The sequence below is a fragment of the Calonectris borealis genome, chromosome 1 (assembly GCF_964195595.1).
Source record: "Calonectris borealis chromosome 1, bCalBor7.hap1.2, whole genome shotgun sequence".
Classification (NCBI taxonomy): Eukaryota; Metazoa; Chordata; class Aves; order Procellariiformes; family Procellariidae; genus Calonectris; species Calonectris borealis.
In genome coordinates this window covers 102,918,782-102,946,495 of record NC_134312.1, presented here as the reverse complement: position 1 = coordinate 102,946,495, position 27,714 = coordinate 102,918,782, and the positions used below count along the sequence as shown (strand labels likewise).

At 47.6% G+C, this 27,714-nt stretch overlaps 1 protein-coding gene across 1 annotated transcript; it reads right to left on the bottom strand.

The window, feature by feature from the left end:
• Positions 1-246: 246 nt before the first annotated feature.
• On the bottom strand, positions 247-27,714 carry LOC142091120 (T-lymphocyte activation antigen CD80-like). The gene is made up of 7 exons (XM_075170021.1): positions 27,644-27,714; positions 27,386-27,480; positions 14,301-14,639; positions 11,347-11,628; positions 9,192-9,317; positions 6,122-6,245; positions 247-4,194 (listed from the first exon to the last, which is right to left on the bottom strand). The coding sequence occupies exons 2-6, from the start codon at positions 27,465-27,467 to the stop codon at positions 6,139-6,141; spliced, it is 936 nt and encodes a 311-aa protein (XP_075026122.1). The 5' UTR covers positions 27,468-27,480; positions 27,644-27,714; the 3' UTR covers positions 247-4,194; positions 6,122-6,138.

Below are 27,714 nucleotides of genomic sequence, written 5' to 3'. Positions count from 1 at the left end.
AGAGCCAGGAGAGTGCCAGCTCTGTTTATTATTTTGTACCAGGGATCAACTGTTAAGCCATAGCTCTTACCTGTGGGTAGGGCTGAGGGTAATGTAATAATGGTCTGTACCCAGAAGGGCCGGGTGGCCTGTCACTGTTTCCCTCAAAGCGAAGGTCAGAATTCTGGTCCCCTTTCTTGGAGTTTTTTCTCCTGTGAAGGAGAATTACATCCAGGCACGGGTTTCAGGCCTCCTTCCCGCAAGAAAAGAGTAGTCAGTCTGTTCTGGTTGAATGCTTTTCTCCGTAACAGCTGATTACTGTTGATTGAAATACCAACAGTCGATTCCACAGAGTGTATTCCACCCACCCAAAGCAGATTTTTTGGCACAGCTTGCTTCCGAGAAGGTCTTGTGTTTTCTGACTTCTGAAATGAGCATTTTATTTTTTGAACACCTCAGTGATCGGGGTTGTCATCAACTGGCTTTGATTTTCCTTTTCTATGTATAAGTGAAGGATCTGAATAAGCAGAGGTATGGAGATGTCTCTCCCCCTTCCTCTTTTAAGCTCTGCATGCAGTGGTGACGGTAGTGTCCCTGTCCTCTGTCCCCTCAAAAAAACAAAATAGCAGGCCTTTCTGAGTCCCTTTTTTCCCATTGTGGTCACACAGCAATGTTTTATCTTTTTCTGGTTTTTTCTCTTCTTTTTTGCTGTTACATCCCCACCCAATATCCCACACTCTTACCTGTACAGGAGTTCTGATGACATTTAGCTGTGTCATTGCTCGGTCTCTCTCTATTCCTATTTAGTGACATTTGATGTGATGTCTAAAGAATACTAATTTTCGTGTGTCTGACCACTGATGCAGGGATGTTCTTCCATGGGAGGGTAGGCAGAGCCAAGCTGTAGCAGTTGTGTGGATTTTCTCTCTGTGTAAGGTAGAAAGGAAGGGCTGCTAGATGTCCTTATGCTGCACATCAGCAAGGGGACGCAGAGACTTCCATCTGCGCTGAAGATCAGCAGCCATTTTTTGCTCTGTTTCCTGCTGAATTTAGTTACCTGCACTTCCTCCTTTCTTGTATTCAAAGTCACTGTCCAAACGGGAGTGAAGAGTTGGTTCAGAACTCATTTTTTAAATACAAATGTAAGGGATTTCTCACGCTCCACTCCCTCCCGCAAAAGCACAGCACTGAAGTTATCGGTCCTCCACTTTCAGAGTAGGTAACACAAGGGGCAGGGGTACAGTGAGAACATCTTACTCTGGATTTGGCTTTTGCAGAGAAGCTCCCTTTTTGGGAGGGAGAAGGCAGACCTGTGGCAAACTGATGTCGAGCACCATGGCTACACTGCTCAGTTAATCCCTGACAAACTGACAGACATGAGATATGTGGAGGTTACAAGTTGGGTACCTGAGTGCCATTTTGTCATTGCTGTTGAGCACACCAAACAGAGCTGTGTCTTGATGCCAGCTGTACCTGTTACAGCTTTGCCAACCAGCTGCCTCACCTACCTTGATGCTACACAGTGTATGTTTTTAGCAGCTGCGAAATGGTGGCTGGGGCTCGTGTGAAGAAGTGAAAGGCTCTACCGCTTCTCAGCACTTAGAACAGACATTTTTCATTACTGAGGAAAGGAAACTGAGTTTACTATTTATTTTTTAATACAATTAAAAGAGGAACCCTGGGAAAAAATGTTATATACAAAATACCTGTGATAAACAGAACAGCTCACCTGGTATAAAGACCCAGATATGAAGCTGAAAAGGTCTCTCAGAAACCATTTGTGTGCAATTCACTGAATACAGCATAATAAGGCAATAGGAAACATGATTCATAGTATAAGTGCTTAAGGAAAAAATAAACTAAACAACCCACCCATCAAGAATATCAAAACTGATGCTAGACATATTTGTCAGTGAAACTTTTTGTTTACTTTAGAAGAAGTTAAAGTGTCACAGGAGTCTGTGGTGATGTAGAAAGGTTTGGCACAGTGCAAAAGACAAACCCTTCTCCAGGAGGCTGTGCAATCATCAGTCAGGAGCAGAAGCAGAGCAGGGGATAGGCAGAGGGAAGATGTTGTGCCGGTACAACTGCCAGAGCTGCGGTGTGGTTGGTAAGGTGGAAATGCATCGTGGTTACAGCAGGCAAGGAAGCACAATGCTGAAAATGAGCAAAGTAAATACAAAAAGAGGGTGTTCAGCCTGCAAGAAGCTAGTAGTTTGTGCTGGAAGGAGCAAGCATAGACTGAAAGAAAAGGAAACTTGAAAAGTATGAGACACCGTTGCCCGTAGACCGAGTCCTGCAATAAGGTCAGGCTGCCTTTTGGAAACGCTGCTTTCTGTGTCACCTGTGTTCTGCTTGCAGCCAGAATGCACAAGTGCAAAGAGTACTGTTTCCTTATCACCCACCTTATCTCCTTTTCTCTGTCAAAAAACCCTCCATAAGAATGTTCGGAAGTTCCCATTTCACTTCATCCAATGGGAAAGCAGTAAGAAAGCTGGTGGGGCAGCATGACTCTGCAGGAGCAGAGAGGGAGCAGTGTCTTTTTTTTTTACTAGTGACTTGATCCCTTAGCCTCTCATAGCTCAATCCTCTATACACCGCTTTTAGTCCTCCTATTTCCTCCAGCAATTTCTCTCTCAGTATGTACCTGCTAGAAAAAAGTGAAATGGATGGAATATTTCTTTGCTGTGTCCTAGCAAGATAAACAGCTCAAGCAACAAAACATCCCACAAAGAGGACGGCTTTCAGACTTTGGTCTGCCCTGCTAACGACACACATGGATAGAGCAGTAAGGGAATGGGTACAGCTTGCAGTGGGACAGAGCGAAAGGGAAGAACAAACCTGTCAAACTCAGGGCAGGGTTGAGTTAGGTTAGTATGCAGTCGCTTAGGAAGCTTGTTGGGGCTTGGGGTTTTTTCTTCTTTTCCCCTCAAAATGAGAAACCACTTTCCTACACAGTAGGCAAGAATATCACCCAGATCAGATGAGTCCTATCCAATGTTAGCATCCTGTAGGGAACTTCGTTCAAGTCCTGGCTGGGTAGAGAGAATGCTGGCAGAAAGCAGCAGCATTCAACGCAAAGTAGATCCCTATGTCGCTGTGAGAGACTCCCAGGAATCTGGAGAGCCTACCCTAACACATATTTCTAGGCAAATGTACAAACAAGAGCAGACCTATGTTTATGGAGCAAGGCCCTGAGTTACATTTCGTTACAGTAGATACATGTGAGATAACCACTGAGCGTTACAGAAATTTAAATGGGGCTTTACAGGTGTGGGTAGGAAGGAATGCATATAAAAGCTTGTACATGCGTATGCGCAAAGGTGTGCACATGCGTGCGCTCACCAGCCACCACCGGCGGGCTGCGCTGTGTCAGATGTGCTCCTGTATCTCTGAGTAATTTAACGGAGGAGCCGTATCTTGGTACCCGGGTTGGCGAGGCCATCCTTTCAGGAGAGAAAGGTTACGAGAACTTCTGTCACTGCTGTAGATAAGCAATATTGGTTAGCTGTTAGGTGTGCCGTCAGCATGTGTCATTCCCTAAAAAGTCTCATAACACTGAAAACAAGCATGAGGCATATGGTCCCACCTCAAGGTGCTTTTTCGTGAAAAGTGTGTGCATTATTGCCTCTTTAGGGGAGAAGGGACATGTATCTGTAATGGTCAAGTCCAAATCCAAAGTCCTCCAGCACAAAGAACAGTACTGGCAGATATCCGTGCGAGGCTGAATATAAAAGAAGTTTTAGCTGCTCCCAGTCGCAACACGGAGGCACAGCCTGACTTGAGATTGTGTGTCGGGGTCTGGGGTCTCCCAAAGGCCAGCTCTACATTACTAAAGGGGTAGGTAAGCGTGGGCTACCTGCTAGGGCTCTGCAGGCCCCCTGATCTTCATAGAGGCAGTGTCAAAGCCAGAGGATCCCAAACTCTTGAACTGGTGTATTGATGCTGATGACACTCCTCTTCTGCCCTGTTGCAGGAACACGGAGGGTCTTCCCAGTTGGAATTCCAGCGACCCCGTTGTAACGAGATCACCCCACAGTTCTGTGACATAGGTGGGGTTTTGTATTCATTCACACGAGATTATGTTGTCAGTCTTCTTGAGCAGAATTTTCTACTGCTGTCACCCCCTTTCAGAGAGCCAAAGGGTCAACGCAATAAGGATTGCTGTACAACGAACAGTGGGGACTGCAGTGCGGAATACACAGGATAAGAAACCTGAAGGACACACAGAAAAGATTTTACTGATTTTTCCCCCCCTTCTTCTTAATCCTAAATGTAAGCCAGAATGTTGCAGAGCCGAGACAGACGAGGATCAACCTGCGATAGCCCTCCACAAGAGGGCTCCTATTACAGCAAAGACAAAGCTGTTCAGAGCGACACAGCTCAAGACAGGCACTGCAGTGAGCTACAGACTGGCTCAACGCTTACTGTGACAACCTTTGGACCGTACAGAGGTGCCATCCCTCTGCAAAGTGAGGACGACTAATGAATGCGCTACCCTATTTAAGCAGCAATAGGACATGGCTCAGCGCATCACACAGTTACGAGATGACAGTCAGCCGCTAAGGAAGCACAGCTTCCATCCCTGCCTCCAGCCGTTCCAGGCACTGGAGTTGGGAAACATCAGCCACTTACAGAAAAAGCCTGGCAAACTTTTATAACAAAAGAGGAATGTGGCAGAATGGATTTATTCAGCAGGTGAACTCCTGCCACTCCCATCACAAAACCCCCCAGAATTCATGCTAACCAAGGCTCTAGTATCTGTTCCAGATAGGGCCTTCCCCAGAGGAAAACATGAGTGGGTGCTCAAGTTTGGAAATGAGATGAGTGGCCTGAATGATAGTTTCCCCTCCTTTCCGACTCAAAAATATTAAGCTTTTAGATTACTGCAATGCACAGCGTGACAAATTCATGACTTCTAGGACTCTACAGCTGTTACTCTACAGCATTACCCTGGCGTTTCAGCATGCTGTAGTTGAGAGCAGGAAATGCAGTCACCTGGATAATGATGCGAATAAGAACAATTAGCTGCTAATCTTTCCTTAAGTCTCTTAACTTGAATAATGTCTTTTTGGAGGACACAGCCCTGAACACAGCTGAGCTTTCAAGCCAAAATGAATAGAATGCTTTGTAGTCATGAAACCTTGGTAAGCCAGACTTTTCCCCAGCCCATCCTTCACAACACCTCATTATCGAAAGTAACTCCTTTTCAAATACGAGTGTTTCCTGGGCAAGTCTTAGAAGGGAAACTTTGCCTTCTCCATTCCTCCAGCTGCTGAAGGGAATGGAGATATCTCGGAAGTGGACTGGCATTGCTAATCTTACTGGGAAAGCTGGAGTTGTTCTCTTGTTGTTCACCTCTCCCTCACCACCATTTGGCCAAAGCTTCATTTCTGTCATCAGTGATGTTCTCATGTTTGTGCATCAGATCAGGCACGTGGCTCACAGGGCATCAGCCAGAAATAACCTCTAGGAGATGAAGCCACATGTGGGACCTGTAGTAGTGATGAGCTACTCACAAACGAGTCCAACAGGACAGGAACTAAAGGACTGCCCGGTTCTTACTTGGGAGGCCCACAAAACGAGCACAAGGGCAGTGGCAGGGGATGTCACTGCAGATCCTGATGGATGACCGTGCCACAAACCCTCCTCTCAGATACTAACCTGCTTCCTTACACAGGTTCAGAGGAGACACTGACAGTCAAAGTTGTCAAATGTTCCTTCTCTTTCATCTCTCTCTCTCTTCATCCCCATTTAGTCCCTAAAAATTTATGTTAATTAAGGAAATTAATGCCACAAAAACTTGCACGCCATCCATGCAGGGCCCATTCTGTGGAGAAAGCAGCTTAGCAGCCCAGGAAATTTGGTTCCTAACATTTTTCACTAGATTCATTTCTAGAAATTTGAAATAACCCAAACGAAGCAATGCCCCACAAGCAACATGAGCATCATTCCTCTAGTTACTTGACCAGGAAACACCATGTGTCTGAGTTGGCAATAGGGCCCTACCGCTTTTATTTACCCTAAAGGACAGCACACACGTATTAAAAGCCATACGTGGTTTTGTGAGCTAACATCGCACAAGAATCTAATAGTATTTGAGAAACTATTTTGCCAAGAGAAGAATGGTGAAGAAAACTACCTGCAAATGCGACCTAGTCATACAGATGATGTTTCAGATGTCACTTTAGAGCTCACGGGTGGCTTCGTACATTCTTTCACACCCTCTTCCACTGAATCCTGAGGCTTACAACAGTGAGAACAGACTGAAAAAGAAGATCCCTCATTAGTATTTGGAATTCCAGAGGACATAAAAGTGCTGAATCCAAATGTCTTCTTCAACAAAGTAAAGTAGAACTGAGAGTGGGAAGAAAGGAGAGAAGAAATTAAAGAAAAAGAAATCTTTTAGATCTAGATACTTCTATTTTTCCTTGGCAGGACTCATCCCTGCAGCGCATCTGAATATGGCTGGCCCATAGCCATAGTCTGATCTGATAGAAAGCTCTGTTATATACAAATGTTATCTATATAGTGTCATATGGATAAAACAGTTCTCATTAGCACAGGGCTAGGACCTCAGCCTGGCACAAAGACAGGTTGCTACAAGCTAAGATAAGGTCAGAAGGGAAATAATGGTAAAAGTTACATGTCACTAAATGCGGTTTACCAAGTGAGTGAAAGAACGCTGGTGTTAGAACCAGCCAACCAACTCTTTCAGTGCTTTAAAAGGAGTTCATATTAAACAGGTCCCCTCAGTATCTCAGCATCTATGAATGACTTTTGTTTTAATTATTCAAGTTGAATCTCTCTGTACTACTGATCTTGCACAACTTTTACAACATGGACCCTAAGCTATTCTTTAAGTGACTTCTAATCCTCGTCTAATCTTGGTGCTTTGTGTTAAATTAGTTGAAGAGCCAAAAAAATAATATCTAGAGCATTTCCATTCTTAAATTACTGCAAAGATAGGCTGTGAGTGCCTCAAAGTAGGGGTTTGTGAACCTCAACAAAGCATCTACATGTTTTGGTCACCACCACAATCACGCATCTGAGAACTCTTATTTCTGTTTTGCTCTATCTTTCTATTCTTCCCTCCCACAATTCAGCTCTTTGAAGCGTGGCTTTTTGAGCTCAGGAACCGCTCTTAGCATCAAAGCAGCTCCTGACTCAGCTTTCCATATGCCAGAACAACAGAGGTACTCTCAGACCTATTCTGAGCTCCCACAGTAGCTCTTGAAAGGTGACCTGTAGCAACACCAGCGGGAAGCACTCTTAGGACAGATATTTCCCTTCCCAGACAGGTGGTAATGCACAGCAGCACCGAAATGTGGCAACTGTACAAACTGGGAAGTTGGATTGAAGCTCTGGCTTCGGTTTCTTACAGTATACGCCTGGTCTGGAAAGTGGCTGTACAAAATGGCACCACCTGACTCGGCAAATCTACTCCCTGGGCATATTAGGAAAATGGGACTGAAAGGGAAATTCCAATTTAGGCAGCCACGTCCCATGCTGTTGCAGGTGATCACATTCTGCCACATTGGTATGCTTTTTACATCTACTTTAAAAGCAATTTGGTTTCTATATAAAAGGCTATCTCAGAATGCTCCAGAATCTTACTAATTTAATGCTAAGGAACCTTTTAATTTCCAGCCTATATTTGTTTAGCGCCAAATCTTCCAATTCTAGTTCATTTTCTTCTATAATTAGAAGTTCATTATCCATGCAGCTAACAGCACAGGCTGTGATCAGCTGTGATTTTCTTGGTTTAAACGGGCTTGCTGCTTTCCTGTTGACATAGCCCTGGGGCACAGCAGGGGAGAGGTGTCAGAGGGGCACATGAGTGGAAAATGAGGAGGTGCACAGGTGTAGGCAAGAGTCACTGCCTTCCAGAAGCTTCCTTTCTTTGTGATAAAACACCAAAAAGAAAACTAGCCCAGCCTGACTCAGTGGCCACACCATTCGTTTTGAAGGGATGTGGTTGGTGAGGAGGGGAAAAGAAAAACAGTAACGCTACCTCCACACCTCTGACTTGGGAGTGAACTTGTCTGAAGTTGAAATAGAGGTAGCAGAAGACACAAGCACGACAAACTTACAAGTGTCCCTAAGTGAACTGAGTCCCTGGTGCCTAACAAATAACCTCTTTCCAACGGGGGATACCACTGCTACCGTGATGAGCTAAGATGCTCAGACTGGCGGCTTCTGGTTTAAGTGGGCTGAACATAGAGCGCTCTCAGTGTGGGATTCTTGTCTCCAGCCTTGACTTCCCCAGCGACCTGACAGAACTTGATTGGGTGATATTTATAACGTGTTGCAAGGCTTGCTGTCTTTCTCCAGGACTGCTTTTCTAAGCAGCTAACAGGGTGTGGATAGGACATTTACTGCTCCATAGTGGCTGGATACCTAGCTGCCTTTATAAATCCATTAGATGTCTACCCACATCTTCAGGGGCTTTCTGGCTAGGTCAGCTTAGACATGATTAGGAGCAACAGCTAACAGATGAGATTTTTTTGAGCCACAAAAAAAAAAAAAATCTACTCAGCTGCCAGCTAACCCTAAGATGCTTGAAGTCCCCTTTACCATTGAAAAATTCCTGGAGACATGTCTGGAGTTACTGAAGACTTCATAGGGTGGTACAGGGCACCTCACCTGTGCCACAAAGACGACAAATCCATCTCTCCTGATCGGGGTTCTCCTAAAAGTGGGACATTGCTATGCTTAAGTCCTTTCTGTGGTCCTAGCACTATGTATTTTTGTAGCTTTGGCTCTGTGACTTTTCTGAGCGATTGTCTCAGTAGAGTGTGTAGAGAGATCGCATTTTGAAACTGTCAGTGCTCAAATGTATCTATCATGATCACCAAGATTCTTGGCATCTTCAAGCATCTTAATACATAAAAACGGACCTTTGTGAATCTCTTCAATTCTTTATACCCCTGATTTTGGAAATATTCTGATCTGCTGTCAAAACTCCCTATCACGCCTTCACTCTCAAACCTGAACACTAGTGCTGTGTGCACAGAAAATGTAGGAAAGTCCTGAGCTGGACTTAGATTTTGTGACAGTAGATGCTGCATTAAAAAAGAAAAAAAAAAAAGGAAATGAGAAGAAGGTACAAAAATACCTAGTGTGTCAGTATAATTTCTATAAATGTGTATTTTACATAGAAACTCCATAAGCAGTAAGAGACTGTTTCCTGAAAAAGGAGCTAGACTTACCATGCCTTAAGAGGTATCTTGCTGCTAGGGTGATAGCCAAAAGGAAGATAATAATGATGATACTTGAAGCAGTAACGACATTGTAAGATGGAGGCACAGTAGGGACAATGCAGTCATTCATTTTTCCTGAGCCAGAAGAAATAAAACATAAATACAGGGCCCAGCAACATATTGGCATTTTCATGCAAGTGCAAGTATGTGAATTTTGGTGATTCTGGCCAAATTCTAACTCAGATACTCAGCCTGAAAATTTACCTATTGAATAAACAAACAGACAAAGCTGGCACCTACATTTCTTCCATCCCCCCACATTTGCTATGTGCTGAAATTTTTAACACATCCACAGAATCTGAAATGCTGGGTCTTTGTCCAGAACAGAACCGAGACCGGCAATATTTAAAAACACATGAGCTGTTTTTAAAGAAACTGGTTAGGCTTGGTGGAAAAGTCTGAGTCCATATCTAGAAAACTTCCGTTCTCAAAGGTACTCTGGAGTTTTTCTTACTGTTTTCACTAGATTTATGTCTAATTTTTTTTCCCTCTGAATTCACAGGTGATGGAGAACGATGCATTAAACAGACTAGAATAGACTTTTTTCTGCATGGCAGGAAAAGAGCGTTGTGGCAGAGTTTGGTTTCAGTGGATCTGGAGCCTTTGGCTTTTCACCACTGGAGATGACCATTCTGCCACTTGGACATCAGAGTAGATAATGGGCCTTTCCTGTACAGTACAGGACAGCCCTAATTCAACCGGAGGGACAGACTTGGTGCATGTTCATAGGTCTTCAGATTTTCATCATCTGCACCTGGCACAATTAGGCATCACTCAACTTCTAAGATACCAGCCTGATCCACTGTACAATCGTCCCCTCCACTGCAGGGTTTGCCTCCTACATTTACCAGAGGCTGTATTCTGTCTGGAACTCCGTGTTCATGAAAGAGTTGTCTGGAGGACCACTTCCACCATACCAAAATGGGAGTGCTTCCACATCTTAAAAATCAAAAAGCAGGGGTTTTGTGACTGCTGTTGTCACTGTTGATTGCACCATCCTCTGAGTATCTGTGTGACAAGAGTCTATTACTATTATTACTTTTTTTGTTGCTCTCCTTTTCTACGTAGTGTGATATTCATAACCCCCTTCCATTACCATCTCTAGGGACATTATGCACTACACCCAGCAATAACCAATATTCGTAAAGCGCTAGTTTCTAGCATTCGTCCTGAAGCTGAATGGCACCTCTCCTCATGAGCCCCTTTGATTTTAGTAAGACTGATGAATAAGGTACCTTGATGAATAAGGTACAATTCCCTAGGAAAAGTAGTGCTTCTCTAGCTTCCCTTGAAGGCGCCCTTATCTCTACAGTGAAAACATCAGACCCAGAGATATTTCAGAATACTTTTTTGGTAACAACATTAAAAAAAAATCCTTTTGGCTTTAAGAATTTTCTTGCAAATCCCCTTCTACTGCAAAACATCCGGACTGTAGAGTGCTACCTTCCCTCATGCTGTTTCCACTTGTGCCTCAAGCTTTTCAAAGCACAGACTTATCTATTATGTTATCACTTTTAAGCCATGTGCAGTGATGGAATTTTTTCCGTATGAGTTAACCTTATATTAAGTATGTTCATGAAAGCAGAATTTTGTCTAGACCCCAGCTGACAGTTTCTGTCACTGAAGCAGGAACAAACATGCTTGTTAAATGCGGAAATTCTTTTTAAGTGCAACCTGTGGCTTTTAAGGCACACACATTTCTCAAGTCCCTCCATTCGAATACCAGGTCTGTGTCATGCAGCTGGCAGCGAGACCGTGCTGGTACAGAGGGGCACTGAATGGTTGCAACCCCCAACCTGTGGGAGCCACCGAGGCTGACATCAGCAGATCACAATGGGATCCAGTTGCCCTCTCAGCCCAGCTGTGACTCACAGCAGAGCAGCAGGAAGACAGAGCTGTCTCTGGTTGTCAGTCACTGTCATAACTCTCCTCTCACAACCCTGCTGTCTTACAGCCTTTGAAATATTTTGGTGTGCAGCTTGCAGGTGGGATCATTGGGTCATCCCTGCATGAACAGATAGACAAAATTTATCGCTTTCTCAGAGAGGCAACTCAGCAGATTCAACAAAATAGTTTTGTAACACAAACTATTAAAAAAACCTACTCAGAAGCAAACTGGTGGACTTGGCAAAGCCATTGTGTTCAATGGAGCAAGTGATGCTGATGTCTTTGGTCACGTTGAGCAACAGTTTGCCAGTGACGTTGTATGGGCTGAGGCTGGACTCGGACACCCAGCTGGCATTCCACACCACGGACACGTTGTTGAGGGCTCCAGAGATTTTGGGTTTGGGGAAACCTCCATGAGAAGAACATCTTACCACCATCTCAGTTGATTCACAAGAATGAGCGGATACTTCTGCTGTTATGTTCGGCTTACTGAATTCAGCTGAAGCAAGAAAGATTTAGTTACCATTCTGTCAGATTACAGCGAGGGCTGCAGTCCTGATCACCCGCGGTCAAAGCAAAGACTCCCCCACAGGGCATTCTTCCTCTATCATAATCTGTTTGGCCTTTCTTTGCCTTAGTGTTCTCCCCACAGCCTTGACTAGATATGGCCTTAGCCTTTGCTGCTTCTCCTCCCTGGGCAGAACACAGACTTCATGACCCCACCTCTCCAATGCCACCGTTTCTCTCTACATACAGCAGTTTGTGCAACAACTGAAGGAATCATAAAACAGGTAGGAAAAATACAGGACTGAATAAAAATCTGTATTACAGGCAATGGTAGACAATTTCCTTTTCCCTCCCTCATTAGTCCCAGCCAGAAGCTCACAGAGGGCCCATCTCTTCTGGGAAAGGAGGTAAGTCACATGTTGGTCTCTCAGCCAGGGTGGCCAGCAAAAGACTGAATTACATTTTCTGCATGAGAGCCCCTCCAGAAGGCCCAGCTGAGAGCAAGACCCAGTCATACTAGTCATTGTTGCAAAAATGCGTAGCAATACACAGACCATATTTTCACTGGATTTTTTTCTCCTTGCCAAAGACAGTTTCCAGAGGTTTCCCACCCACACAGCTTGTTCCATGCCTTCCCGCCCGGTCAGATGTATTGCTGCAAGTGTTTGTGAGGGTGCATGGTGAAATGGATGAGAGGACTAATACGAGTGAAGAAGGAGAAAAAAGGTGGTGTCATTTTTAGCCTGCTTCCCTTTGCCAGTCTGGTTCATCTTGTTACTGTAAACAGTTGTGTTGGTACAACTAAGGATGCCCACGGGTTGCAATAAACAGCCCAGGGTGAGGAGGAGGCGGCAAGGGATGGCAAAGGAACTATTTAAGGCAACTCTCCCACTGGAAAAATCTCTGTGGGACCACACCTTCAGCAAGAGAGGCACCACTCTGGAACAAAAACTCAGCGTGTGGCTTCCTGGTGGGCGTAAGTCACACCAACACCACTGCTGCTAAAGGGACCAAATTCTCCCTCCCACCCCTGCCAGCTGTAGGTCTGTAGCCTGCACACCCCCTCAGGCACTAGACCCAGCCACGGCAAGGCCAGGCAGAGAGCTGCAGCAGGTTGCTCAACTCACTGCAAAATGACCCTTTTTGGAGCAGCTAAGGTTTTGTCTGCGATTGCGCCCTGCCTGACTCACCATTTGACCGCATGACTGCTGGGATAAGGCAGACAGCCTTGTGGTCATAGCGCGTCTTCCACGGCTTAGGCTGACCACAAACCCATGGTCTAGGCTACCGAGTAACTAGTGAAAGAACCTCACTCAGCATTGCACGGCCAACCAGTGGCAGACAAGGAGAGACCTGGATTTCCTTCCAGGCCCACTATCTGTTGAGCAATGCGGCACTGACGTCCAGTCTGGAAAGTCCCTTCAAACATCCCAGTCGACTTCACCGCAGCTCCCTTATCAGTCACCAGGGAGTAACACCTTTCTGCCTCTCTCAGGGTAGCCTGATTCCAGCAGGGGCAAGGGGAGCTTTCCCTTTCCTGATCCCCACAATAACCGATCCTACTTTTCCAAAGGGAGCAGAAGTCTACCACAATTGTTACAACTGGCCTGTTAAGACAGCAAGGGGATTTCTGGAAGGAAAGAAACTGGACTATTTGCAGGAAGGAAGAGAGATCCGTTGTTTCATGTTTTTCATGCAGTTAACCCCTCAGCCCTCACAGCCAGAGAGGGTGCTGGCAGTGCACTTCCCTTTTTTCATATCGGTTCCCAGAAAGATCACTAAATTTGTCTCCTTGCACATATGACCACCATGCCCTCAGACAGGCAGGCAACCTCAGGAGCTTGGCTTTTTGTGCTGACGAATCTCATTCCAGATGGGGAATGCTCATTCACTGGCTTGTATGGAAGATTTCTGGAACTCTCTGCTGCTAAAGGTATTCAAATGTATGTGTATATATTTATATATGTTACCAGTATCTCTGCCTTTGTTTGAAACCAGCTGCCACAAAAACAGTGGTGGAAATGGAAAATAATGTCAACGGAACTTTTTGTAGCCTCCAAGAAAAGATTCAGATTCGTTTTGAGCAAAGGAACTCGGGTTGTTTCTTTAAGGTGAAAAGCCTCAAATCTCCAGCTGAGTTCAGCCTTAGATTGTGGAGCTGCAGCGTAGCCAGCGAGCTGGCCAGTCCCCCGGAGAGCCTGCGCTCCCAAGGGGTTGGATGCAGGGCTGGGATGCTGCTGTGGCCGCAGGGAAGCAGTGCCATCCCATTCCTCTTTCGGCTTGGACGCTTCTTGTGCGCCAAGGGCTTGGTCTCTGCTTTGCCCAAAAGACAGCAGGGGGCAGAGGCGGCCTAGGGCACCCACCAGCAGTGGTACCTGGGGAGGTGTCCTGGGAGGGGTCCTTGCCCAAGAGGGAGGCATCAAGGGGAGGATGGTGGGATGGTGGTGGGAAAGGCAAATTTTCTGTACCTGGGGTAGCTTTGGAAAGGTAAGGAGGGAGGCTGCTAGAATGGAAATTCAGGGGCCTTAACACACCTTCCAGCACTCTTTTAGGCTTCCTGATGAAAGTCTATCTGCTACACTACGACTAAAGCTTGGAGGAGTGTCTCTTACCCTCAGAGGTTGGCACCAGAAAGCCTCAGGTGTCGAGAGGCAATCCACCTACCTGTAACAAAGAGGGAGACAAGCTCATCACACACAACAATTGAGTTCTGCGAAAATCTGAGGTGCTGAACTACACACTGGTAAGGGCCATTGTCCAGGGTTTCCACGGGGGAGATCCATAGGGTGAGGGTCCTGGTGTCCATCTCTACCCGGTTCTTGTACCGCTCGTGCTGGGAGATCATCTTCCCCTCTGCATAGGCAAGCACGACGTCCGTGGTGTTCTTCTGCCAGTAGACCCGGTAATCATGTAGGCTTCCTGTGCTGGGAATTTCATGGCAACAAGGAAGGCCAATTTTTTCCCCCGCTTTGCTTTTGATTACTTTCTTCTCCAGTGCATAGCCTGTAGGTGGGGGGCAAACAAAAGTCAGTGAGACAGTGGTATAGTCTTGTGCCAGGACCTGCTGCATAGAGCTCGCCTCTTTCGGCTCTGTCTGCACCCGCTAATGTACCTCATCACTCACCGAGCTGTTCACAACTTCAGCTCTGCACTGAGGGGAGGCCTACCTTGGCATTGCCTTTTACGTGATGCTCCAGTCCTACTTAGGATCCCGAGCTAGCGGGCACACAATGATTTCTGCATGCATTACTGAAGGCAAAGGCAGGAGGGTTACCTGCCTGAACAGAAATTTTGCTGGCCCCTTGAAAAAACCTCAGAGTAAAGAATTGCCATTATTCATGTAAAGGGATAAAAACATACATGCCCAAACTGCTATCTCCTCTGCTTTCCCTTTTCAGAGGTCAGTGTTTGGAAAGTCTGTGTCATGCTCCGGTGGGTTCCCTGCATGCCAAACAGGGCCACAGTGGACTATTAGTTTGGGGATTTGGGATTTTTTTTGGAACAAACAAACAAACCTTTCAAGATCCCAGAAGCTAGAAGCAACCCTACAATGATAAACAAAGGTTACAGCCACACTGTCAGCAGCCTCCTAGTATTAGCATATGAAGAATTCTGCCTAGTCTAGCTGAAAGAAACTGATATTTGCGAAGGCCCATGGGCCTCCCTTGGGATTACTTGCAAAACAGCACAGGCATTCCCCAACTCCTGCCCAGCGACCGTGTCGGTGCCGTACCTAGTATACAGGGTATGTGCCTACAACAACAAGCTGAGGCCCTTGCAAGGGGGAAATTCAGTACAACTTTGACCAGGTTAGCAGTAATCCCCCTGCTTCGCACTACGACTTCTACGCACGCCGCTCCCGCGATCAGCCCTGCTTTCCCACTCCCTCTTTCCAGTGGGTAGGCGCTCGCAGGGGCCAGGACCTGACACGTGAGGGAGCAGCCCAGCAAGGAGCTCCTGCTGTTGCTGGGAGAGCGACCCAGCCCTGATGCGCGGTCCTGTGCTGCAGCAAGGCCAGGGCAGATGGTTGGGCTTTCGCCTGGTTTGTGCGAACTTCAGGATGGTGCCTATCCCTGCACACCCCGCTTTGTTGGTGCGGAAGGTCGGGTTGCTGTACGTTTGCTCTGCTTGCTTCAGCCTCACTACCTTAGCACCCATCTCCAGTAGTGGAAGGGGGATGCCAATCTGTTGCACTCCATTGACTGAGAGCAGAAAAACAAGGAAATAGCCAGCCTCAGGACAGAGAAGATTCAAATTCCCTCTTCCTTCCCTGCAGAATAGGTCTCAGTAAACACGTCTGAGAGAGAAAGCGGGAAAGTCCTGACTAGGCAGTGTGTCACCGATGGGGAGAGTGCAGCATTAGCGGTCAGTGGAAGTGAGACCCCACGTGCAAAGCCTCAGCCTGAAGCCTGAACGCTTGACAAAGCTGAGCCTAAGAACTGCCACACACCCCCAGCAAAATCTGGCTGATGCTGGCTCACGTTATTGTCACTGCTAACGCCTAACCACAGCCACGCCGTACACGGGCACAGAGTGCAGCGCTCAGGGTGTGAGCAGGGTGCTGTGACATTCAGATTCAGCTGAAGTGTCCAAAACAGCCACAAGCTTGTTGCCCACCAGGGCTTGTTTGCTTAGAGGTGACTCACAAACCCTTGGGACGCGGCAGCGAGACCCCTGGAGCATGCTGACCTGTGCCCAGCGGCACTCCCCGATGACATGCTTTGCAGTCCTCCAGCTGCCGGTGTCGGAAGGCCCGGCACAGCCTGATCTTGGGGCAGCATTGGGGCTGCTTGATGAAGTTTAGCCCAGGCAGAGAGCCTGGGACAGAATGCGAAGTAAGTTTTACACCCTTCTGCTGCGACACACCTACCCCTGTCCCACCCACACATTTTATATTAAATCCATAGGAAGCAGATTGAAAAATTCTGGGGAGGTCCTGGCAACATTATGGAATGCTTTCATACTAATTAAATAGAATATGTAATTAAATGAGCAGTTTCTCATTTAACTGGTTTCCCTCCACTCATCCACTTCATTGGTCTTCCAAAGGGAAAGATTCAATTTCCCCCCCCACACACACTACTTGTACTTCCCCTTATAATGCATCGCAGACTATGAGCAACCAGACTGGGGCAGAGCAGGAGCCCACTCAGCCCGCTGACCTGTGTCAGCCAGCAACTGGTAGCAAAATGGTAGAAAAAACAGCTCTTCCACACCGCCCAGGATAAAAGCTGCCATGCCCTGCCAACCTTTGGCAGTCACGAATTTAGGGATTTCTTGACGCTGGCTAGACTAGTTACTGCTAGACCTACCCTTCACGAAGAGATCTTGCCCCTTCAGGAATGCACGTATATTTTTGGCTTCCACAACATCCTGTGACAATGAGTTACAAGGTTTGATTACATGCTGTGTGAAAAAGCATTTCCTCCTGTTCACCTTAAAAGCAGCCCACTTTAGGCTGTGATTCTTAAAGTTCCTCCTCCTGCGTGTTTGCATGCATTTGTGTGTGTGTGTGTGTTTTTTCCCTTGACCACATCTTCGCTTGTTCTCACAGTTCAGCTCTTACTATTGCTGGAGAGATTCACAAGAGCAGCCAAACTTTGGGATTGTGGAGCCTGATAAAGACAATTTTCTATTTTCTTTTGCAGCAACAGGGGAAGAGTAGGCGTACAGTAAATGTCAGGGTGACATCGCATCATGAGTTGCATGAGGTTCTCCACGCCTTGCCCCTAAGAGTCTCCTTTGCAACCAAAAGGAGAACAAAAACCTCCTCGGCAGTACATGTGCAGGGGCTGGAAACTCCTGCTGATGTCACATCTACCCTTAAAAGGCTCTGCACCCTTGAAACTGCAACCTGAATGCTGCAAGCCTGAAGGAACCAAAGTCCACAAAGAGTCATTCAGCCCCACAAAAGTCCCCTTTCACTTTAAAGGTGAACGGCAAAGCAAAAATGAAAATTCAGTTCTGTCCCATTTCTGTGCTGAATGCTCTCCATAACCAGGCTGTGGGGGAGGTATCCACTGTGGAAATAATTTTTAATGACTTTTCTAGAAAAAAAGATCCCTCCTCTTCCCATGCCCCCTGAAGCCCAGCCGCTCCCTTGCTGTGCACGCACGTTGCTCCATCACTGGAAGCCCGCGGCGTGTGGCAACACTGAACCAATGACAGGGCTGACTTTCTGTTCCCGGGCAGGAAAACATGTTTCATTCAAACTACACCTGTGCTGCAGATGCCTCACATGGCAGGGCTAACAGGAACAGAAAGGTGAGTGTAGAGGAAAACTGTCCTTTCTTCTTCGCTCCGAGAGTCAGCAAGCAGGAGAGCTGCTGAGCCCGTATCCCTATTTCCTTCACTCCTTGCCCAAACCATGTTTCAGAAATTCCCTGGCCACGGAGAGTATGGTTATCCTGACCACACATACAGTCAGGCGGTATGGGAGAGCAGATTGCCTCTGGGACAGAAGTCCTGCAGAGACGTTTGACTGTAAAAGGCAGTAAAAGACCACGCCATGCTTTAGAGAAGCACCGCTGAACTGTTGGAAACCTTCAGATAATTCCTGGTGAACAGAAACCCCAAAGCCTTCTCTTTCTGCTCCGTTCCCCATTTCTCTGCCTTTCTGAACTGCTTTGCCTTTTTTTGATCTTACCTTGTGTTACCTCGCTTCGCACACAACCCACTAAGCAATGCATGTGAAGGGAAAGGTCCTTGGTGGGTCTGGAGTCCTTTGTGCCCCTGTGTAAGCTGCAGGTAAGACAGTGGATCTGCACATTTTTTTTGACCGACAGTCCTGCAAAAAGCTCTGAAGCATATTGTCGGTGGCCCTCCAAAACCGGGAGGGTCAAAACAGCCTTGCGTTGCTTTTTTTCCAGAAGGTCCCCTATTCATCTTTGCAACAGCAGCTGGTCTCTCTACTCTTAAATTATTGGCATCACTGACTTTGCCTGGCACCCGGGATTCCTGTTCTGCCGGGGCACCGACACCTTTCTCAGCCTCTGCCTGCATGTGGGCTGGAAGAAAGGATTTCAAGCAGCTCTGGGTGTTGGTGCACACCACGTCGTGGTGAGGCAAGGGCGCTTTTGGTAACCAGGCTGGGCCAGCTGAGGAAAACACGTCTAGTGGAGCTGTGGCTTTCTCCCGGCAGCCGTCCCCTGGGGTCAGTGTGGGAATCACACCCGACAGTCCCCAGGTAATTCACAGCTCAGGCCCCTCATTTTCTGTGAATAGCACATTTCCCCCAAACTTGCAGAATTTATCCTTTGAGGACAACACTGTATTTTGTGGGGACTTCCGAGCAAGACAGACAATCAGTTGAAAAATTGAGAAATTTTGAAAAGCTGAGTCTTTAAAGGACCAGATACTCTCCATTGGTCTTTTATTTATCCCAGGTGATTTTACCAGTGAGGAATCAGATTCTCCCAAAGCTTTCCATGGGGCTAAAATTCAGCAAACATCCTGTGCTACACTGGAATACGTGAAGATACGCTTTGTATTTAAGCTAAATCAGTGTTGTGACACTGAATACACGAATCACAGAAAAGACCCCATTAGATGCCCAGGTAACTTCTACGTGGAGACATCATGACATTTCAGCAGTGCATAAAATCATTGCCTTCCTTTGCATTTTGCTGTAAAGACCCCGTGAAATGAGAAAGACGGGATGACGCAGAGAAAAGCGGGTGCTTGCAGACCCTGCTGGTCATCCTCTTTAAGGAGTCCGTGACTGCATATTAACCTGGGCACAAGTGCCTGGCAAGCCTCCTAGGCTCCTTCTACCCAGGCTCCACTTCAGCAAGTAGAGGCATGCAAAGGGAAGTCTCGGCACGCAGAGAAAGGAGGAGCAGCCCTTTCCCCTTGCACAACCCCAAGCCCAACCTCCGGTCATGAACCACAGGCCTGCTGCTACCCTTCAGCTGCTCTAGGCTGCTCTGGCAAAGCAAAGCGGCTGCAAAACCCGTTTGCTTCACTCATGTCACGGTGACCTCTTGCGAGGTCATGTTCCCTTACTCATCCCAAATGCGGTGAGAGAGAGGAGCAGAAGAGAAGGCATCCTGAAGAAAAACATTCGACGCACTTCACTCAGTCTCGCTTCCCTGTACCCACTCACGCTAGTCAAGCATGCCCGTGGCCATTAAATGATGGGATTAATCCTAGTTTATGATGATGTCATGGCTTGCCTGAGGTAGGGAAACAGTTTAAAGAGGTTTTTCTAAAAGTTCAGCTCTGCTTGCTTCTGTGCCATAACCTCGGGGCGCCCTGCTTGAAGCGGTATAGCAAGGGCATGGCACCCCTCACACGCCTTATGCACTTCTGACCTTCACCTTGCCACATTCCTCCTAAACAGTAACCTTGCTTCACCCAGCTCTATACTGCGTGATTTGGCAACGATTATAATATCCCCACGGTGTTTTGGTGCCTGAGTCCTTCAGCAGTCTTTGTTCCATTTTAATGCTGTTTTGTTTCACATGAAAAGCCTTTAGTGAAGAAATCCTTGAAATCACGAAGCAGCTGTGAAAACCAGAGGACACCTTCCTGTGTCTATAGACAGAAAGACAGCCCATCTTTGGGGGTGCACGTTAATCCCCTTTTTTTTTCCCAGTAGCATATTAACTTGAGGCCCTATTGATGACAAATGAAATTATCAATTTTATCGGTCTCCCTGAGCATTCTTTGATAAGCAGTGATGTACTGTAGGTAACACTCATTTTAGGGTGGTTCACAGGGCGCTCTCAACACATGCTGGTGTCCGATGTGGTCCCAGTTTCTTAGACACACACTACTCCTGCTGAAGCCCTCCCTCCGACTACGGTTTCCTTTGCAGGTTGCAGACCTGCTTTCTCTGCTCTGCTTTCTCCAGTCTTAATTGCTGCTCACCAGAAAGCAGATTTCACATCCCCCTGATAGCCTTTTTGCCACGAAAGCCAGCAAGGCAACCCAGCCAGACGGGGAATGAAAGGAAGCGCCATTACTGAGTCACGACTCTGTCAAAAACCTGGATTCAAAGGGAAGGAAACTCCATTAATCATGAAAAAGTTCCATGATCTGCAATTAGCAACTGAAAAGACAAAAAGGAATCTGAAATACTTTGGTAAGGGGGCTCACTGCAGCACTGGGGCCAGCCGGTACCCCTCCCTCTTGCTGCTGCGCCCAGCTCGTGATTCTGTGTTTCGGTACTCTTGAGATAAAGATTTACTGCTTTCTGAGTCACCGCTGCCCTGGCTGGGACAAGCCCACCGCCTGGGTATGTCCAGTCTGCTTTGTTTATAACGTGAGTAAGATCGCAACTCTTTGCAAGTCAGTCAGCAAATTTCTGGCACTAGCCAGGAGGTCAGATCCAAGCAAGGAGCTGGAGATGAGATGCCAAAGTACTTGGGGGTGGGGTGGGGACTATATCGTGTCTTAAGATCTTCCCCTTTGCTGTAGAGCCCTCCACATGGGTGTTGCTCGAGGAGGAGAGGAAGGAGGCTTGCTTATCTCCTGTGCTGCATACTGGCAGGGACACCGCGATGGGGACAGGAGGATGTCTTTGACTTGGGGAAAGGAGCCAAGGGAAGAGTCTTTCTGAACCTTCCCCTTTTCTCTGTTCCCAGCACGCGGAGTGGCTGACCCCGCTAGAATAAAAAAGGGCAGGGGGGACACTAAATCTGGATGTCTTCAGAGGATTTGCGTATTTTAGTTCCTTTCAAGATCAAGTTCCTGCAACTGGCTCAGCACTCTTACGATCTCCCAGTTTTGGGGGCAGAAACTAGATATGGCGTAAGACAGTCCTTCGGGGCACATTTGTCACACACAAAGACAAAAATAAATTTGTTAATTTTTTCCCCTGCAGACTTTGTCTCTTGCTGACTGGATCACTTTGCACTTCCTCTATATTTATCTCCCAGCTGAAGATGTTCTCAGATCATTTTCCTAATTCCTCCAGTACCACTGCCATGCATACTGCTGTCCTTGCAGCACAGCTTTTGAAGCTGAGGTCCTCCCCACTGCTTAAGGCCTCAATTTTCTTCAGTGCTTGCTAAATCTCACTGCCTCACGTGCTCCCCAGGTAGCCAGCCCACTCTTGAAACTAATAGAAGGTGAAAGTGCCCCGTAACCAGGAGAATCAAGTATGATACCTCTCACATAAGCCCACTCAAAATTAGAAAAATTGCTTTTTTTTTTCTTTTGCTTCTAAAGTGCTTGCCCACAGTCATAGCAATATTCACCAGTGCGGCTAACAAGGCTATAGGCCTGAGGCCGGCCAACCATTATCTTGTTATAAAAGCCTGGTCCCTGCTTGGGCACTAACTCATGAACGCTCTGCAGATGACAAACTTGACAATAACCCCGCAGCTGGAGGGGAGATTAAATAGCCCTATATAAGAGTGCAGCATGGCGAATGGTAATTAACGGAAGGATGACTAAGGAAACAAAACCAAAGCAGTCCAGAGATGTCTGAAAGCTACAAAAGCCACAGGGGGAGTGAAATGAGAGACTTGGGCAGGGGCTGCTGGAGGCACCGGCTGGGAGCATCGCAGGGCAGGGCGGCGTGGGGAAGGGGCTCTCTCGGCTGGTAGGAAGCAGTGCCTGATGGCGAGGTCTATTCAGACTGAAGCACTTCCCCCGGCACAGGGATGAAATCCTTGTCTGCCAGGCATTTAGAACTACACCGGAGGGTACCTGCTACGGGGAGAGCAGCGGTGTGCAGAGAGACTTGCCTCGATGGTCTTTTTTGACAACTTGTATGATACAGTGGCATTCTGGGCTTGCCAAAAAGTGAGCGTCTTTTGAGTGCTGTATAGCTAGATATGCCACCATTAGCCAGCAGTCAGCACTTTTATTTTCAGCCAGGGAGTCCCCCGGGACCAATGATATTTTAAAAGCATAGCAGTGAAAAAGCAGAAGCAAAGCCTGTGGCATTTCCATGTTGGGAAAGATTTACATATTCTCAAATGACCTCCTGAGACTCCCAATTGTGATGTCTCTCCAAGGGGACAGAACAGCTACAATTAAACATAAAGTTCATCTATTTAAAAACAAAACTGACCTCCTTTCGCCAAGCAAACAGACTTCACTGCATTCAGCACATTTGCCTTGCCATCCCGTGAAAAATACCACATCTACAGGTGCTCAGCGCTTACAGTAGGAAACACATGTTAAAAAGGAAGAGGAGTTTCTCTGAACGTGGAAATTCTCCTCCAGCCTGGTACGACCTCATGGTGCAGCCAGATGACAAACTGGCACTGATCTCATGCCTTCCCCACATGAGCAGAGGGGATCTGGCTCCCCTTTCCCTTCCAACCTCACGTGCTCCCATTGCTTTCCTTGCAGGGCTCTCCAGAGGCTGGTTCAATACACCACATCAGTGTAAAACAAGGAGAAAAAAGAGACTTTCTGCTAAGCTGGAAGGTGAATTAGATCATCCAAGGATCAGACACATACCAGAACTAGTGCAAAGGAGAGGAGGATGGCATAGCCAGAAGCAGAGGAGAGAGGAGCAGGATTGCAGCTTTCAGTGGCAATGGCCTGTTTGGCCCCCTCAGTGCTGCCTGTCTGCATACCCCTCGGGGGTACACAGCGTCAGGTGTAAAAGCAAACTGGCACTGAAGAGAGCAGGCTGAACCCCCCAAAAAACTAACAACTCATCACAAGCGAGGCAGGGGGATAACCCCATCAGTGGTAGCCTTCATTTATGTCAGATTAATTACGCCTATTAAACCACGCTTGTAACTCAGAACTGAGGCAGCAATCAGCAGGAAAGGTGTGAGGGCGTACAGGGTGGCAACTTCTGCTGGCAACCTACCGCAGTGTCTAAAAACTTCAGCCCCCAACTTTGCATGTTTAAATGCAGGAATGTCTGACGTTCACATTGCAAAAAGGTTACAAACGTCTCAGTGATCCAAGAAATGAAATGCAAAAAAGCTGTTGCCCTCAGCTCACCGGACTTATCTGGGTTCATTCTGATCTAACTGGAAAAAGGAAACAATGTGGGTGAGAGGAATGTTCGACCAGTAGTTTTACAAACTTGGTATGCAGGCATTTAACTGTATTTTGACTGTCTAAGAATGTAGCTTGTCTATGTTTAATTTTCTGCGTTTTTTCTAAATAATTCTTTCACTTAAACACAACAGAAGAAGTAAAACAGCGTCTATAAGCAAAAGCAGGAGCCTTTAGTTGGGTTTCTGTTTCTCCAGACAATCTGTTACAGCAGGTTTCACTCTGGATAGACAGACAGAAAAACGAGTTCCTTAGTTCAGCTGCTCTTGTTTTTGAACCAAAGACATTTCTTTTCTGCATGTCTGGAACAGGAGGAGACAGAAACTCATCCAAAAAAAGACATTAAAAAACCAGCTGAAGGCAACAAGAGCAATAAGACAGAAACTCAATTTGCATCCAGTGATCAAGTGAACAAATCCGGTACGTAAAGAAAAATTTCAGCCATCTCCGCCATGAAATCTGTCCTAGGCACAACCCATACTGGAGCTGGCATGGAAATTAGCCGCCAAGCACCTAAAGCTCATTGCTAGACACTTCACTATTTGGGAGTGGCCATGAAACAGGGAATCTTTCTCGTTCTCAACCCTCTTTGTCCCTTTCTGAAACCCAGCTCCACTCAGGGTCTTTATTGGCAGTAACATGCGAGAGGGGATTCCCAGAGTGAGCTACTTGTGAGCCAGCACTCGCTCACAACGCGGAGGGAAGTGGCTATTCCCCCCTGCCGACTCTCCAATAACTCAGAAAAGCTGTAGGGATTTTCCTCAAAACTTCCCAAAAAATTTCACCACTGGGAAGAAACCAAGAACTAGACGGTCCCCAATCAGATGAAAAGACTCCAGGAAAGCCTAAAAGGAATACTCCATGGGCAAAAATTGGGCTCGCTGGGGCCCTGCAATCCGTGCCTACGCCATGTTTGCACACAGGGCAGGGAAAGGGCGTACCGGGTGACTTCTAGCAACATTTTCCTAATACAACAAACTGCAACTGAGAACATCCTGATATTCATAGGTAGGTGTGAAGGTGCAATGGCAGGAGAAAAACAAGCCCATAGGGATGCCAGCAATGCCTTCAGACCATAAATAAAGAAGTTTGTGCTGTAATCAAGGCTGTTCTGCCACTTTGCCACTGTGCTGAGACAGCAGGGTGTTCATGCACATCAGTGTCTCCAGCAGCAGATGACATCTCAGAAGCAGCCCTAAATTACACTGGCATTTCAGTGGGTCATCTCACATGAATCCCAGCGTAGCAAAATTCAATTCAAGAGGAAACAAATGTCTCTGCGTAGCTTGGGCATACACAATTTCCTATGAAATACAGCCTTCAAATCATCCTTTTAAATTAAGACCCTCTTAAAGCCGCCTTCTGCTATGATGTAAAAATTCAGCCCGGCATTCCCTATATTACTATCCCACTCGTGTAGGGCATACGGAGAGCACCTGCTTTCATCCTAGCATGACCTTTCAGAGCGCTACAGCACGGAGGTGTGCAAGCACCGGAACACCTGGGCTAAACCCAAGGATGCAAGATGTAGCCACAAGCCCTGGGTGCCAGCTTTGACTGTGCCTTGATGTGGTCATGACCAGTCCCACATGGGGTCAGTTCTGAAAATGCTGGCCTTGGTGACTCGCGTAATAACGCGTGGGAAGTCACGGGCAGGGCCACGGCAGACTCCCTTTCTGGGCTTCACCATTTTGCCACGACAAGGTCAGAAGTTGATCCTTGTGGTCCCTGTGGGTGACCTAGGGAAGGCATCATCTACAAGTCCCAGTAAAGCTTTCAAAACCACTCGTTTGTGGGTACCATAGCATGCATTTTCAAGGGCGACTAACATAGGAATACCTCTTTTTGGAGAGAAAGGTGGCAGGGTGTGTACACATGCATACAGAGGGAGAAAGCAAGCACATCAGATGTGCTGTCCTTGTCAGCCTGCCAAGCAACCCGCTCCCGAGGCACCAGGACTGCCACAGACTCATTGTGTGGGAAGCATCTAACAATTATGCCCCAAAAGCTGATATAATGCTTTTAAAAAAGCTTTTTCCCCACTCCGCCTCTTGCAGAATTAAACCCCAGAATTTTGTAATCGATCCGATTTGGAGAAGTAAGTCTTCTCAGCAACAGGGTGACCAAACCTTGCTAGCATATGGATTTGTGCCTTGTGTTTCCCAGCCCGGGCACCTCTCCCCACACCTCCCAGACCATTCCCAAGCCCTCAGCGCCGCCCCGCTCCTCACAGCCCCCTCGCAGCTGCCCTCTGCCCTTTCTGTCGGCTGGGCACGAGGAGGGGCAGCACGGGCTCCCGCTGTTCAAGTGCTGCCCGTGGCTAGCCAGGGGCTTCCATGCAGTGGGCAAAGATGCCGCATCTCTGCCAGCTCTGCCTCCCACTCAAATTTAGTTGAAACTAGGCAGGGGATTTGAAAGTTACGAGCAGGGGCCTAAAGAAACAGACGGAGAGATGGAAAGCAGGATAAACTATCATTCCCGTAGTAAGTCACGTGAAAAAAAAGTACAACTACAGGAACACCTAGTTTTCTTTTATCAAACTCCTATTTCTAGTACTGGATATTAGCATGCATCAGACTGTATATCCAAGTATTGCCTGTCTTCGGTCTTGGAATCAGCATCCTTTTTAGAGAAACTACATGACTGGCTAATTACCACATGCTCATAATTACATTAATAACATATCACAAGCTCTTACAGTATGGAGAGAGAAACAGTTCTGCACATGACGGATTGTTTGCCCATTGCAGTACAGGCAAAATACATCTGTCAGCTTGACACGTGCTTCACAAGCGCAGAGGTAGGGGAAGGAGTGCGGGGGAAGACAGGAGGGCAGAGATCTCACGAGTGGCGTTTGAGGTGGTTGATTTCTTTACAAGTGAGCTCTGCGATTCAATCCCTGTTAAATTCTCCCAGTTTTGTTTTAAGATTCTGAGACTGAAACTCAAAATGAAACTCAGCATCAAATATCTCCCAGTTTCACAACATCAGCATGAAAAACTCCTAATTTTGCATCACTTGATTTTTAATCAAAGCCTCAGTTCAGCCCGGGTTTGCTCCAGAGTATCGTTAGCTGCAATGAAACACTAAAATTGCCAATAAGCACAACCTATTTTGCATCCACAACGAATCCCAGCTGAGAAATGAGTTTTGTGTGGTTTCCAGGTTAACATTTCACACAGCTGAGGAGACTCATCCCAAGCCTCTTGAGGTCAAGGGGGACCTGCGGACTTCAGTGAGCTTTGCAGCAGGGGACAGCCCTTGCAGTCCTCCTACGGGGACTTGTGTTGTTGGCGAAAGCACTTGCTCTGCGCTGCGCTGCCCGGGCAACTGAGACCCCTCCGATCCACCGCTTTGCCCTGTCTTCCCCACCACGCACTCACTTTTAGCCATCCAAAAAACTGCAGAAACCGCCCCAACACTGAAGCCAAAGCCTGAGGTGCCATGCCACGTCCTCCCCGCAGTTGTCAACTGCCCCAAAAACACCCTCCTTCCTCTGACCCCGGCTGGGATGGGTGACCACCTTCTCTCTCTGGGAGTCGGCAGCCCAGCGTGACTGGCCTGGGGAGTTGAGAGCTCACGGGTCCTCAGCGCTTGCCGCCATGGTTAGCAGAGCCAGCCAGCCCAAACCCTGGCCCAGCCTCAGCCCTGGCAGACGACACCAGAACGAGTGCCCTGGGGACCGCCATCCCCCAAAGACCGGCAGGCGGGCACTGCCGCCCGCTCAGGCCCAGCGCGCCCCCTCCCGCGCTCCCACGCCGGCCGCTCCTGCTTACCTAAACTAAGGCAGAGCAGCACGAAGAGCCCGAGCCCCAGCCACCTCCTCAACGCCGGCGGGGCGGCGGGCGGGCACGCCATCTTCCTGTAGCTCCTGGGCCGGGAGGAGAGGGGGGGACACGGTTAGGGGAACGGTGCCCGAGGAGCCACAGCACCCGCCGCCGCGCCCCTTTCCTTCCTGCCTGCTGCCGCCCCCAAAAAAACACACAAGCGCAAGCCCAGCCCGCCCCGCTTCCCTCCCCGGTGCCCCGGGGTACCTGTGGCTTGCCTGGGAGAGCGGCCCTGCGGCCACCCCCTGAGGCAGGGAGGAGGCAGGGGCTCAGTGCCG